The following is a 14,174-nucleotide window of genomic DNA, read 5'->3' as shown; positions in this document are numbered from 1 at the left end:
AAATACAATATTATTGACAAAATAAAGTTGTGCTTGGAATTTGGACATGAAATTAAATGTGATTGAAAATTTCAAGAAGTTTCTAAAAATTATTTTTTTTCATATTTCCATACGGTTGAAACTGAAATAATGTAAAGAAAAATATGAAATATACCATCATGTTTGTAATAAATATTTTAATTAACATATTTTGGATGATGTAAAATATTTAATATGTTCAAATTGCCAGAAAAAAAATAACACTAAAATATGAATTCAACATGTATTTGACCTTTATAAAAAAGTAGTACAGTAACCTCTTTTTCATGCTTTGGTAAACTCTGCTACAACCTTTTTTCCCCTTTGTTGTACACTATCTAATTAAAAAACATTAAATTAAACAAACAAAAGAGAAAATTTAAAAAAAGAAAAAAGAAAAGAAGCTTAATGCTAGTAGTAAATTAATAATATCTGGTATTTAATAATCTGATAGTGTACTTTAATTTTTAAAGAAGGAACAAATGATGTTTTACACTTTGCTTACACAGCTAACCTTCATTTGGTTTTCAACTTGCTTTCCAGAGTGTGATTTTTGCTTTTTAATAAGTGGTAGAGTCAGAATTTTCATCAAAGATGTTCATACGTTTGAACAAATAAAAAGAATGATTTAACTTTAAAAATGGAACTGAATCAAACTTCTATTACCTTTTTTTAACTTTAAAAAATGGAATTAATTTTTTTTTTAAATGTAGTAATGCTTAAGGTGAATTTGAATAACTTTAACCACTGAGTTATTTTTTTTTAGTATGTTAATGGTGTTCAACAATTAATATATATTCATATCGTTATTTAACATATATACTCACAAATATTTTCCAACGAAGATTGTTCATCTGATCATCATTAGCTAGCTAGTGTGGCTCCGCCTCTTCCTTTTTTGCCCTCTAATTAATTTCATTTGGTTCTTTTATGTGGGGTACGAAGAAAATAACCTATAATTAAATTGAAATCTGTTTAAATTGGTTTAAAAGAAATAATTTTAAAGTAAAAAATGAAAAGTCAAATTAAAATGACTTTTAAGTCAAAAAATAAAAAATTAGGAAGAGACCTACTTTTGGTTTTTGATTTATTTTAAGTATTTTACATTGTCAAAAACTTCCTCTAACTTATTTTAAATTTTTTTTTTGACTTATTTTAAATCTTTATATATATATATATATATATATATATATATTTGTCCTACACTTTCAAAAATCAACAATCAACTTTAAAATATGTTTGATCAACTTTTAAACCAATCTAAACGCTCTTTAAATATTAACTTATAAATAACTTTGTTTTGTTGTGTTAAAAAGGTAATAATGAAATATGCTTATTGAATATACATTATATATTATATATATAGTATATAGTCGTAGGATTCGACTCCTTTTTATTTTTTCTTATCTCCATTTCTCTAAATTTTAGCTTAGATTGGAGACATATATCATAGTTTAAAATTAATAATTAAAATCTAATTAATTAAAACAATGTCCTTCTAAAATTTTTCGTGATTATAGGTCATTAATGCATTGAAGACAGCTTGAAAATCATAAATAGTTTCACAAGGAGGAATCAACAAGACAATTCTATCTAGTATTTGTTATTAGCGCTATCATCTTAAAATGTTCAAAATATTGTAAAAGTGGAAAATATTTTTTTTATCGATTATTATTGATATTAGTAATTGTAATATTTTGACGTCCATAAATAACATGGATGATAAATGGTTAATATTTGTAATATTGACCTCCATAAATAACATGGATGATATGAATGCTTGTATTAACCTTTATAAACCAAAAATAAAAAGGTACAAATTATAGTATTTTCCGTTTTATATTAGTTGGTCGTCTTATTAAAATTAGTTGTTTCATATTAGTTTCTCTACCTTATTAAATTAAGAAAACTTTAATTATTTTTTTCTATTTACCCTAGCTTACAATTAATTCTTTTTAAAAATGTTCACATTTATTTTGTAAAATTCTCGAAAAGCTGTTAAAGGGGTGAAGTATTAGTTAAATTATCTTTTTATTTATGATTTTTTTAATATACACGAAGACGATAATAAAAAGAAAAAGAGAAACGACAAGATGTACCTTAGCTGTTTGGACCATTTCTATTGTTTTGTTATCTCTTCTTGTTTTCTTGGTTAAAGGTCACGTTTAATTATGTGTAATGTCTCATCTTCATTAATAAGGTGTCATTATAAAACAAATTTTTCTTTATTTTTTACGACCCCAAATAGACTTTAGAACATGCAAATAATAGAAAATTACAGTACCTATTGACTAATATTATAAGTTGACAATAAATTTAGTGGGGATTTTCTCTCCTCTCAATTATAGACTATGCTTTCGTAAATTTTTATACATTAAAAATTACATCACGTCAAGTAATTTTGAATATATTTTTGATAAGATATATTTTGTAATATATTGTTTGGATATATCAAAATAATCTCTAAAGAATTTGAACTTAACTAAATGATGACACATGTTATAGAAGAAAAGGAGTAAATAGTACCTTTTTCATTCTAATAAGTGTCTAATTTTAATTTTTCTAAAAGTTATTGTTGGTAAGATAAAAAAACACTTCAAGTTCATTAAGAGACCTAACAAGTCAAAGGGTTTAAAATAATACTTACTCCGTCCCATTTTATGTGGCACCATTTTTATTTTGGTCAGTCTCAAAAAGAATTTCACATTTTTTTATATGGTAAATATTTAAAGGTATAATTTCTTTTTTATCCTTGTTGATCCCACTTAATTTTAAAAATAGTATTTAAATACATTTATGATGAGAGAAAAATGAATTTACTTTTAAAGGGCAATTTGATAAATATTTTAAAGTCTTCATTTATTTCTTAAACTCCTTGCCCAGTCAAAATGTTGCCACATAAAATGGGACGGAGAATGTATGTTTAAACAACTATAAATTTCTAGATGAAACCTAAAAGAAAGATCGAGTTGATAAATTAAGAACATGTAAAAGGGCCATTCCAATAGACGAGGTAGTAATAGATTCAATCATTGCTATAATAGCTAGTGCGTCTCTTCACGAACGTGATTAAAATGGAATGAAATGCATTAAAGTTGAATATGGTTCTCGAAGAGATTTTAATAACTATAGCATACTAAAAACGAAGAGTTGCTTGGAGCTCATGATTCTATTCTTTTTTTTATTGAATATACACATACGAAAAATAAATGTTCAGCCTGAAATGTTCGATTTAAAATTTTATTTTTTGGTTTTTAGAGAAGTGAGGAAAAGTGTAGAGGAGATTGAGGAACCCTGAGACTTACGTCAGGGTTCCCGTGACTTTAGTTTTTGACTCAGCTAAAAGTAAAACAGATCTATTTATCTTTTTTTTGTGTAGCAAACGTAGTAGACAGTACACAGAGAGATGAGAAGATAAAGAGTACACACAGTCACACAGTACTCACATTACACTCTATTGTTTGTTCCTTCTTCTCCCATTAGTCCTTTTCCTTAAAACAGATCTTTCTCCATCAACAAATCACTACCAGTTTCTTGTTTTTGTTCCTTCTTCCCCCTCAAACCTCGAACTCCTTTTCATTCTTTGAAATAACATAACTAATCTCTCTGCAAAATATGGATCTTTAACTTAATTCCAAGATCCCCCCTTACTGATCAAGAAAATGCACACACCATTCCCCATTCTTGTTATCTCATAATATGTCTGCAAAAATTGGTTCTTTAACTCTGTTTATCACCATTCTTCTTCCATTGTAACACATCCAAGATTACCCCTTTCTTCCCCTCAAGAGATGCCCACCAGTCACACACTCAAAAGTCCTGCAAATATGCATGGTTAACTCTTCCAAGATTACACCTTTACTCAAGAAATGCCTCCAGAGAATCCATTTTCACCTCCCCTAACACCCCTTCCTGTTTTTCCCACTACCTACCTCATAAGCCCACCCCCACCACCCTCCTCCAACCATCACCATTCTCATTCTCCTCTCATCCCACCATTCATAGCTGCTGCTTTTGCCTTGACTTTCTTCATTGTTGCTGCTATCATTTACCGCAAAGTGTCACGCAACAGGACTGTTCCTGCAGATCTGAAGTCACCTCCACCACCTCATAAGTTTACCTACTCTGTCGTCCGCCGTGCTACCGGGTCATTTACAGCTGCTAATCGTCTTGGACAAGGTGGATTTGGGTCTGTTTACAAAGGTGTTCTTCCATCTGGACAGGAGGTAGCTGTGAAGCTCATGGATGCTTCTGGCTCCCTCCAGGGCGAGAGAGAGTTTCACAATGAACTCACTCTCGCCTCGAGGATAGACACTACGTCTTGCAACTACGTAGTGCCTATCCTCGGATTCTCCTCCGATGAACATAGTTATAAACACCACTGTTCTAGTCGGAGGAGAAGATTAGTTCTTGTTTATGAGTATATGCATAATGGGAGTCTGCAAGATGCTTTGTTAGATCGAAAGTGTCCTGAGTTAATGCAATGGAGAAAGAGATTTGATATTATAAGTTCCATTGCAAAGGGTGTTGAGTATCTTCATTACTCGTGTGATCCTCCTATAGTACATGGAGATATCAAGCCCTCTAATATATTGTTGGATTACCATTTTGATGCAAAAATAGCTGACTTTGGCCTAGCACAGTCTTTGATTAAAGATGATCAAGTTGTTGAGTCTTTCATTGAAGACGAGGAGAGAGTTGAAAAGGGGGCAAAAAGAGAAGTTTTTGAGAATGTGGAGGAAAATGGGTCGATTGTTGAAGGAAATGAGAGTGTGGTCACAGATGACGTTGTGATCAATGTGGATCAGTTGCCGGAGAGTTGTTGTGTGAGGGTGTTGGATGGGGAAGTGGGAGGGGTGTCACCTGAGGTGGGAGTTCCATCAGAGGGGATCGAAAAGACTAGTGTTTCTGAGGGTTTTTTCGACGGGGTTAGTGTGGATAGTGGTGTTTTGAAAGGGATTGGGAGGGCAACTAGTCAATCAGGTAGAGATTGGTGGTGGAAACAGGACAATGTGAATGGTGGATCAGATTCTGGTAGGATTAAGGACTATGTGATGGAATGGATTGGTAGTGAGATCAGAAAAGAGAGGCCTAAGAAGGATTGGATTGCGACCACGAGTGCAGCAGAGGACATTACAAAAGGAGGGCAACAGAAGCAAAGAAAGAAGCTTGAATGGTGGGCATCTTTGGATGAGGAGAGAATGAGGAGAGAAAAGAAGATTCGGAAGCCAAGAGAATGGTGGAAGGAAGAGTTCTGTGAGGAGTTAGCCAAGAAAAAGAAGAAAAGGGATCTCAAAAGTGGAGAAATGTGGTGGCAAAGGGACGAAGAGGTAGCGCCTGAAAGAAAGAGGAGGAAAAGCAAGGGAAGTAGGAGCAGCATTGATTGGTGGCTTGATAGTTTCAGTGGCGAGTTTCGGATTGGAAGACGAAGTAGTCAAGATTTTGCCAGTGGAGATATTCCCAAGAGTGGAGGTGTGAGTAGTACCCCCAGTATGAGAGGAACAGTTTGTTACATCGCTCCAGAGTATGGCGGTGGAGGGCAGCTCTCAGAGAAATGCGACGTGTACAGTTTTGGCGTTTTGTTATTGGTTTTAGTCTCAGGGAGAAGGCCACTCCAAGTTACAGCTTCTCCTATGTCAGAATTCGAGAGGGCTAATCTGGTTTCATGGGCTAGGCAGCTTGCTCATTCGGGCAAGCTTTTGGATCTTGTTGATTCCAATATTCAGTTACTGGATAGAGAACAAGCATTGCTTTGCATCACTATTGCACTACTCTGTTTACAGAGATCACCTAACAAGCGCCCAACAATGAAAGAGATTGTTGGGATGCTTTGTGGTAACTCTGAGCCACCCCACTTGCCGTTTGAGTTTTCCCCTTCACCGCCCTCCAATTTCCCTTTCAAGTCACGGAAAAAGGCCCGGTGAGTTCACGAGTGCTCGATTTACCATTTCACTGTTCAATGTAAACTTCATGTATTATTGTGTAGAAATTGTTAGAAGAAAAGCAAAATGTCATAATTTTCTTATCAGCTTTTTCTTTTGCATAATCATCTCTATATTTCCTTCACTTTGCAATTCTTTTATTTTATGATGATAGAGAGTACATTAGTTATCTTTGGCTTTTGCTCCCACAATTAGCTGAATTGAAGGAATCCCAGGCTAAAAGTATCTGATATGACTCTTTGCTTCCACTTTCTAAAAGGTGAGTCCACCAGTAATTATAAAATTCAGTGCCCTTGAACTATTAAGGAGCTTGCTTTATTGCTTTCATAACTTACTTTTTTGGGTCCCAGAAAATATTTGACTCCCTTCTTGTCTGTTGCCTTAAAAAAGTAGGATGAGTTTGTTTATAGTTTACTTATTTCATTACAGATTAAACCCCTCTAATCCCATTGTCCGGGGGGTACTTACAAAGGAATACATGAAATGCATTAAGCCTTTATTAGTTGCTATGTTTTCTTCAATGTCGTACCTACTTTGATTTGTTGTACTCGAACCGAGGGTCTTCCCAAAACAGCCTCTCTACCCTCATTGAGGTAGGGGTAAGGTCTGCGTACACTTCACTAGGTATGTTGTTGTATACACTAATATAAGTAATCTCTGTGACCATATACAATGCACTAGTAAAATATGTACTTATAATTGTTCATACTGCAAAATAAATTATATGCTCAAGGACATAAGAGAGAAAAACAACAAGATTATATTGTGTTTCGTAAGAAAACAAAAGCAACAAGACGAGAGGTTAACAATGGCAAATTCCTGTTTGATGTTACAATAGTTGATGTAATATATGACTGCTGTTCTAATTTATGTGTTTACAGCTTATTGCTCATAGGAGTTGAGAGAATATGACATGATATAGCTGTTTAACATATAAGGTCATCAACGTTTAAGAAACAAAAATGTCAGACACCAAATTGGTTTTAGATTTTTCACGCTCATTAGGGGACTAACATCAGTTCTCAATTACTGGAAATAGTTAGTGAAAGTAAACAGTAATATAGCTTTGTCAAAGATGAGGGGAAACTGAGTACTATTCAGTGCCCCGGAGTTAGGTTATCCTTACAACCTATGTCATCATAATACGTCTCTTGATATGTTTAATGAAATACATAAGCACCTTTAGATGGTACAGTCATGGAGATCATTTACATTGGACATACTCTAATAGCCCGCGTATCGTCATGAGTATAATAATTCAGCTACATATATCACCTTGCAGTAATTCACCGTTCATTTCTCTGGCTAAATGTAACAGAATTCTTGTGTGAACCCTTGGATATTTTTTCGTTTATCATGTAACTTCGGTTTGATTTAAGATTGAATTAGTTCTTCATTGGTCTTGAAGTTGACATGTGATAAACTTGAATAGCACAGATGTAGACTTTGTGATGTTAGTACTATCTGTATTTTTGTTTTCTATCACATAATGTTTGTATGTTCATCAACAATTTGGATAAGATATTTGTGCTACTGTCTTTGTAGAGGTCACTGAAAGTTGTCTTGTTGTCAAAGAGGAGCAACTCAAATTTGATTCTAACACATGAACTGGTGTCATAACATGTCCCTCAAAAAAGCCTTTGACCCACAATGCTTTATGATATGCCAAACTAGAAAAAGACACATTGGTTGTCTTAGCAAATCATCATGATTTTGAAATTATCCTCCCCACATGATAGCCCTCTAGAATTCATCATTTAAAATGTTGTGTGTTATCTAGATATTTATGTGCATTGGATCTTTTTGATATTAGGTTACCAAAAATACGTATAGTTAATCTCAACTAATTTGAAAACGAATTATAGTTGATTAATTGATTTACTTATGGTCAAGCGATCACTGTTTAAATTGTCTCACGTTCAAATCTCAGTGGTCTCAAAACCCAAGTTGTCAAGGATTGTGGAGAGAAAAAAATCATTTATTGGGGGTGGATTTTTTCTCTTCTTTGCCTCATACTTTGAAATGGAAGGTGGTCTTTATTTGGTTGTATAGTTTAGGCATGACTTGTACGTAACTAGATTTTTTATACGTGTTCGAGTCATATTATATGTCTATCAACTAAAAACAATAATATCAAATTCAGTATAATTTCACAACTTTACTAGTATATTAGTATAAGAATATCAACTAGTTCATTAATGACATACTATATTTTAACTAGTTTCTATCTATCAAAATATAGACTATGAAATAAAAATAAAAATAGATATGTAACGCTTTTTACCGTTGGAACTCTTGTCTTGCTTGATCCTTTCAATTTTGGTCGATTGGAGTTAGAATTTTTCATGGGCTCAAAATATTATAAAAAAAGAAAGTAAAGCACACGAAATAATAGAAAGGGTTTCAATGAGGTGTTAAAATTGAGCCCAATTATAGGCAATCCGCTCAACTTGTTCATAATTCTAGGATTGAGTTTGGGATAATTTGAATTGGGTTTAAATTTAAAATGTCATCGAGTTCTAATTCGGATAAATTTTAGAAATTACATAGTTTTAGTACGAAATTACAATCTATTCCTCTTTAGTTTGTAATTACATTAATTCCTTAAAAAAGTAAACAAAATAAATACATTAATATGTAGCTCGAATACATTAAAGAATATTTCAAATACATTATAACATAAATCAGATACATGATATGTAGCCCGAATACATAATATATAGCTCAGATACATTGAAAACTAGCTCGGATACATTATAAAATAAATTGGATACATAATATGTAACTCATATACATAAATACTGACTCGGATACATTAAAGAAATAAGAGATTTTAGAGGTTTTTAGAAATAGAAGGAGATATTGGAAATAAGGGAAATATAAAACGTGTATTTTAGTAATTTTTTCATTTTAAAAGAATCTTCGATTGAGATCAATTTAATCTCCAATTTAAATGTGTTTTAAGACTCTTTATTTGCATTATATAATGCATGTTCCTATATTAAAGATATGAATTACTAGAAGCGGCTCAAGCGTATTAATGGCCTAAAACAAAAATTAAACGGGGCCTTAAACTTAAATTCTTAATAACGTTTATATAATTTATTTCTTCTAGTTTTTATCTTATAATATAACCATTCTTATTTTAAATTGTTTTTCATTAGATTTAGTACTCCAACTATGTCAAATTTCTTCTATTAATTCCTTCATTTTTCATGAAATATTTACTTTTTCTACAAATAGTATTCAATATTTATTAAAAAATAATAACTTATAACCTATTATCATAAAAAATGAGGCCCCGTAAATTTGGGGGCCTAAGGCACATGTTTTTTTTAACACTATCGAGCCACCCCTGTGAATTACTATCTACTTTATATCTTTAAGGATTTATCTATTCAAGTGTAACTTCTTTTGTTTAATTTTATTTAGCTGAAATTCAAATTGTGCTTATAAAACTTAAACAACAAAATTATCGAGATTAAGCGGGTAAAATTGAACGGTCAAGACCCAACGTGTTAAGCCCAATGGAGTCCAAAGTAAACTTGGACGGATTAGGAACCAACCTAATTTTTATCTCAATCCATTTTAATATTTTCAATTTCAACCATCTATATGACACCCCTAATTTCGATATTTATTGTATATACATAAAAAAAAATAATAATAATTTTAATTATGTATATGTATAAATAGTTCCGCAGTCTCTACTCTCTAGCCCCAAGCTGCTTTCGCTCCGGTATTGGACGCATTAAAAACCTAGATATGTAAATTCAAGATGTGAAAATATAGGGAATTCATATTTTTAGTAGAACAACATATGTTTCATATAACAATAGGTTAAAATAAATTTAGTTATATAAAAATTCTTTATTATTTCTGTGTTTATAAGCCTATTAAACTCAAAGGGAAAATCAAATATCTCTATCAATTTCTGCTCTCTCTAAACCACATCTACCATAAGTGGTTGCTATTATTTTGAAGTCATTGAACTTTAGTTACGTTCATATTTTATTTTCTTCTGATTGTGAAACTACAATTTTTTGGTGAAGTTATATTCATTAAAACAATGTTAGGGAGGTGATTAAAACTTATTAAATTTTGTTGGGTGGGCAGTTAAGAATTAAATAGTCTATTAAAAAGTCAACAAAAAATAAACGAAAGAGAGACACTAAATTAATTTATTTTTATCCAAAAAAAAAAATTGCACGTTTTGATTCGAACACTCATCCGCCCTGAATAAGTTTTTGAAACCTGTTTTTTTTCTTTTAAAAAAAGTTACTATCCGATAATTTTTTTTTTGTGACAAGGGAAATCCGCAGCTACTATCCTTTAGGTACGCACAGGGTAAAACTTCCGCTCCTATGCAATAGCTCGCAAACCACATAGGAGAGGTAACTCGCACTAGGCAAGCCTTGTGCGACGAGCTCAACCCAGAAGGCAAATTCCTTGCTTTCGCTGGCAAGGAATTTCGAACTTGAAACCTCCAACATGAAAGTTCTAAGCTCAAACCACTGCACCACCCCCAAAAGATAACAGATAAAATAATTAAAATGCCCATAAATTGATTTAAACATCATAAAGGACATATCATCTGCCTAATTAAGACACGTATGTACTATGAGCTTTTAATTTGAGCTAGAAAATTATACAAATAATTTTACACGTGTTTAATAAAACTTAATAAAAATCATACTTAATAGGAATATATTTTTAAAGAAAGTTATAAACAACTAAATATGAATTGTTAAGTATCCGTCAAAAAATCGAGTGAGTAAAACGTATACACTTTAATTGGAATTTTATGGTAAAATTAAGAATCTCATCTTGTGTTTGGAATTTTTTTTGACCCATTCAAAATTTAGCGTCCCAAGGCACAATATTTATTTTTGATAAGATAATATCCCAAGTCTTTTAAAGAGACATCAATTCATTGAGATATATGATTGAAAATGAGATTTATGCAATTCTCAAGTGGTGTTTCCATAGTATTTTATTTGATTATATTTCTTTTTCAAAATTATGAGTGGAAGCCTTGAAAACAAAAGATTTTGTTCTATAAGTTTTTGAGAACTTAAAAATATTTTAAAAGTGTAATCAAATAAATAATGTAAAAAGATTGAAATATAATCCAAAATTTATGATTGTTTAATGAGATAACTATTCATAAAATTTCTAAACTCAATGCAAATGCAAATGAATTATTAGTTTTATCTAAAGGCCTATTTTCTTGAGTAATTGAACTTAGATTCATCTCTAATTTTATTGTATAAATAAAATACATTCCTAAATTTTCGTTATTAGCTTTGTTATATAAATGAAATACATTTCTAAATTTTCGTTATTATTCAACACTTTTCTTAAATTTTTATTAAGAGTTCATACTAATTTTGAGATCACTTGCTATATTGTAATAAAGTAAAATATGTATTTTTAAGACTGTGAATAATTAGTCGACATATTTTCGGTTCCTAATATTTCCAACCATTTAATAAATTCATTCACCTAATTCAGCTACTCCCTATTAATTACCCCTTCTCTTTCCCCTTTATAGCTGAAAGAGAGAAAAAAAAAAACAAACTACAATCTTAGTTTTAATCTGTTATACTATACTACCATGGCAGAGCAAAAGATTATAGCAGAATCCACCATGGAAGATGCCTACAAGTTCCTCAAAATTACCCCAAATCCAGATGGATCTCTTACCAGAAACACCCCAGTTCCTAATGTCCCTTCAACCCCAGAAATTGACCCCAATTCGTCAAATCAGTTAATTTCACTTTCGAAAGACATACCTCTTAATCCGGCCGCCAATACCTTCATACGCCTTTATCGGCCTGTTTCTCCGCCGATTAACACTAAATTGCCGCTCATAATATACTTCCATGGTGGTGGATTTGTGCTATTGAGTGTGAGTTCTGTTATTTTTCATGAATCGTGTAATGCCATGTCAGCTCAGATCCCAGCGTTGATTGCTTCCGTTGAGTATCGCCTCGCCCCGGAGCACCGTCTTCCTGCCGCCTATGAGGACGCCGTGGATGCTATCAAATGGGCGAAAGATCAAGCAATTAACGGGGGAGATCCATGGTTGAAACAGTTGGCTGATTTCTCTAAAGTTTTCTTAATGGGTAGTAGCTCCGGAGGAAATATCGTGTACCATGCAGGTATGAGATTGAAGTAATTTGTACGAATCAAAATAAATTGAGATTCGAATAAATAACTAAGATCTAGAACTGTCACCGCAACCGTTATCATCGATCAACACTGCTATCACACTTATCTCCTTTATCATTATAATTATATCCGTTTATTTCCACCACCCCTTATCTTTGTAGCTGTCTTATCTCCGCCACCATTAGCATTGCTGCCAACTACCACAAACACGTCACTAACTACCACTCATTTTTTTGGTTATCATCTTCAACATCAACCAATTTTATTATTACAACAATCAATACCACCATTATGATAGTTGCCACAACACTAATTATCTCCATTATTACAACTATCATTATCATTATTACTAGTCACTAACAATAACTATTCTCATCACCACCATCACTATAAACCATCTTCACTATAACTATTTAATCAAATAATAATAATAATTTTTTAATTTTATTTAAATTGTATTTAAAAATACATTCATTTAATTGTGTAAATGTTTAAATTTTGAGAAACTTTCACAGATAGCCACTTAAAAATAGCCTAATTACTCTCCATAATAGTTTGACAATTACGATTCGTAACTACATGTTATATGGAGGAGAGAGGCAAGCGAGACTGGGAGAGAGGAGAGAGGGGGGAAAGAGTGGGAGAAAGGTGAATTGTATATGTATATCAGTTAGATAATTATATATTATACATATGTATTTGTATGTATAGCAAGCGAGAGTGGGAGAGGGAGGAGCGAAGCGAACGAGACTGTTGAGGGAGGAGAGAGACGAGCGAGATCGGGAGAGAGGCAAGCGAGAGAGTGGGAGAGAGGTGAAATGTATATGTATATCGGTTAAATTAATTGTATATTATACATATGTATTTGTATATTCTGGCGAATTATACATATACAAACATGACTAGTTATACAAACTCGAAGTCAGCCCACGTAATCAATGTATGATGCTAGTCGCGAGTGATAATTATAACAAATTATAGTTATGACGAGTAATTAAATAGTATAAGTTTACTTTGTTGCGTAATTTTTCCTTAAATTTTAATGAAAACAAATAAGGCATGAGAGTGACATTTTATGAATTAATTTTGTTACTTCTAAATGCAGGTCTACGTTCACTTAATATCAATCTCGATCCAGTCAAAATCGTAGGGCTGATAATGAACCAGCCCTACTTTGGTGGGGTCGAGAGAACGAAGTCGGAGCTCAAATTTGTCAATGACAAGATTTTGCCTTTGCATGCGAATGATCTAATGTGGTCGCTTGCATTGCCTGAAGGCGTGGATCGCGATCACGAGTATTCTAATCCATTGATTAATGAGGTAGAAGTGAAAAAGAAGATCGAACGGTTGCCAAGGTGTTTGATCAGAGGGTATGGAGGGGATCCACTTATTGATAAGCAAAAGAAATTTGCTAAAATGATAGAGTCACGTGGGGTGCACGTGACTCCTCAGTTTCTGGAAACAGGATATCATGCTGTGGAGATATTTGATAAAAAATGTGCACAAGATTTGTATGATTCTATAAAGGATTTCGTCAATTCTATTTGTGATGAAAATGTGGGCAAATCAGCCATGTGATAATCAGTTAAAAAATTTGAGTATATGTGTTTTTTCTCCTTCTTTCCGTAATAAGAATGTTTGCTTCATATAATATTGACACGAGATGAATTCGAAAATTATATAATCGATCTCAAATTATTAAGAATTGAAGTGTAGTTAATGGTATTGTTATATAAGAAAGTCACTTCAAAAACAATTCACTTCCCATAATGATACATTAGAATATGCGTAGTAAAATGGATGCTCACATACATCTATTTTGTGGTAACATATATTTCCACATAATACATTGTGTGTAAGATATATATACATACATAACATTATATAAGGTGTTGTAACTATGTATTCATGTAATATATTTGGTGCTTAAGCATATACATGACAAATAAATATCCATATTCTTGATACCCAAGTATATATATGTATACAATATATATACCCCTCTCTTCTTGTAACAAAGTTAGAAGCAAGATAAGAGCA

At 32.2% G+C, this 14,174-nt stretch overlaps 2 protein-coding genes across 2 annotated transcripts; both read left to right on the top strand.

Moving 5' to 3' along the window:
• The first annotated feature begins 3,387 nt into the window (after nt 1–3,387).
• LOC107008565 (receptor-like serine/threonine-protein kinase At2g45590) lies at nt 3,388–6,064 on the top strand. The gene has a single exon (XM_015207657.2). It carries the CDS (start codon nt 3,888–3,890, stop codon nt 5,940–5,942), a length of 2,055 nt encoding a protein of 684 aa, XP_015063143.1. The 5' UTR covers nt 3,388–3,887; the 3' UTR covers nt 5,943–6,064.
• A 5,428-nt stretch (nt 6,065–11,492) lies between these two features.
• On the top strand, nt 11,493–13,813 carry LOC107019344 (probable carboxylesterase 8). Its single transcript, XM_015219885.2, has 2 exons — nt 11,493–12,124; nt 13,240–13,813. Exons 1-2 carry the CDS (start codon nt 11,578–11,580, stop codon nt 13,710–13,712), a joined length of 1,020 nt encoding a protein of 339 aa, XP_015075371.1. The 5' UTR covers nt 11,493–11,577; the 3' UTR covers nt 13,713–13,813.
• Nucleotides 13,814–14,174: the final 361 nt, after the last annotated feature.

This window comes from Solanum pennellii, chromosome 1 (assembly GCF_001406875.1).
Source record: "Solanum pennellii chromosome 1, SPENNV200".
Lineage (NCBI taxonomy): Eukaryota > Viridiplantae > Streptophyta > Magnoliopsida > Solanales > Solanaceae > Solanum > Solanum pennellii.
This window is presented reverse-complemented; position numbering and strand designations above follow the sequence as displayed.

What these genes read in the sequence shown, in the direction of transcription:
- LOC107008565 (XM_015207657.2), top strand. Translation starts at nt 3,888, where the DNA reads ATGCCTCCAGAGAATCCATTTTCACCTCCCCTAACACCCCTTCCTGTT.
- LOC107019344 (XM_015219885.2), top strand. Translation starts at nt 11,578, where the DNA reads ATGGCAGAGCAAAAGATTATAGCAGAATCCACCATGGAAGATGCCTAC. An exon ending in AAATATCGTGTACCATGCAG is followed by an intron (nt 12,125 to 13,239) that starts GTATGAGATTGA and finishes TTCTAAATGCAG; the next exon opens with GTCTACGTTCACTTAATATC.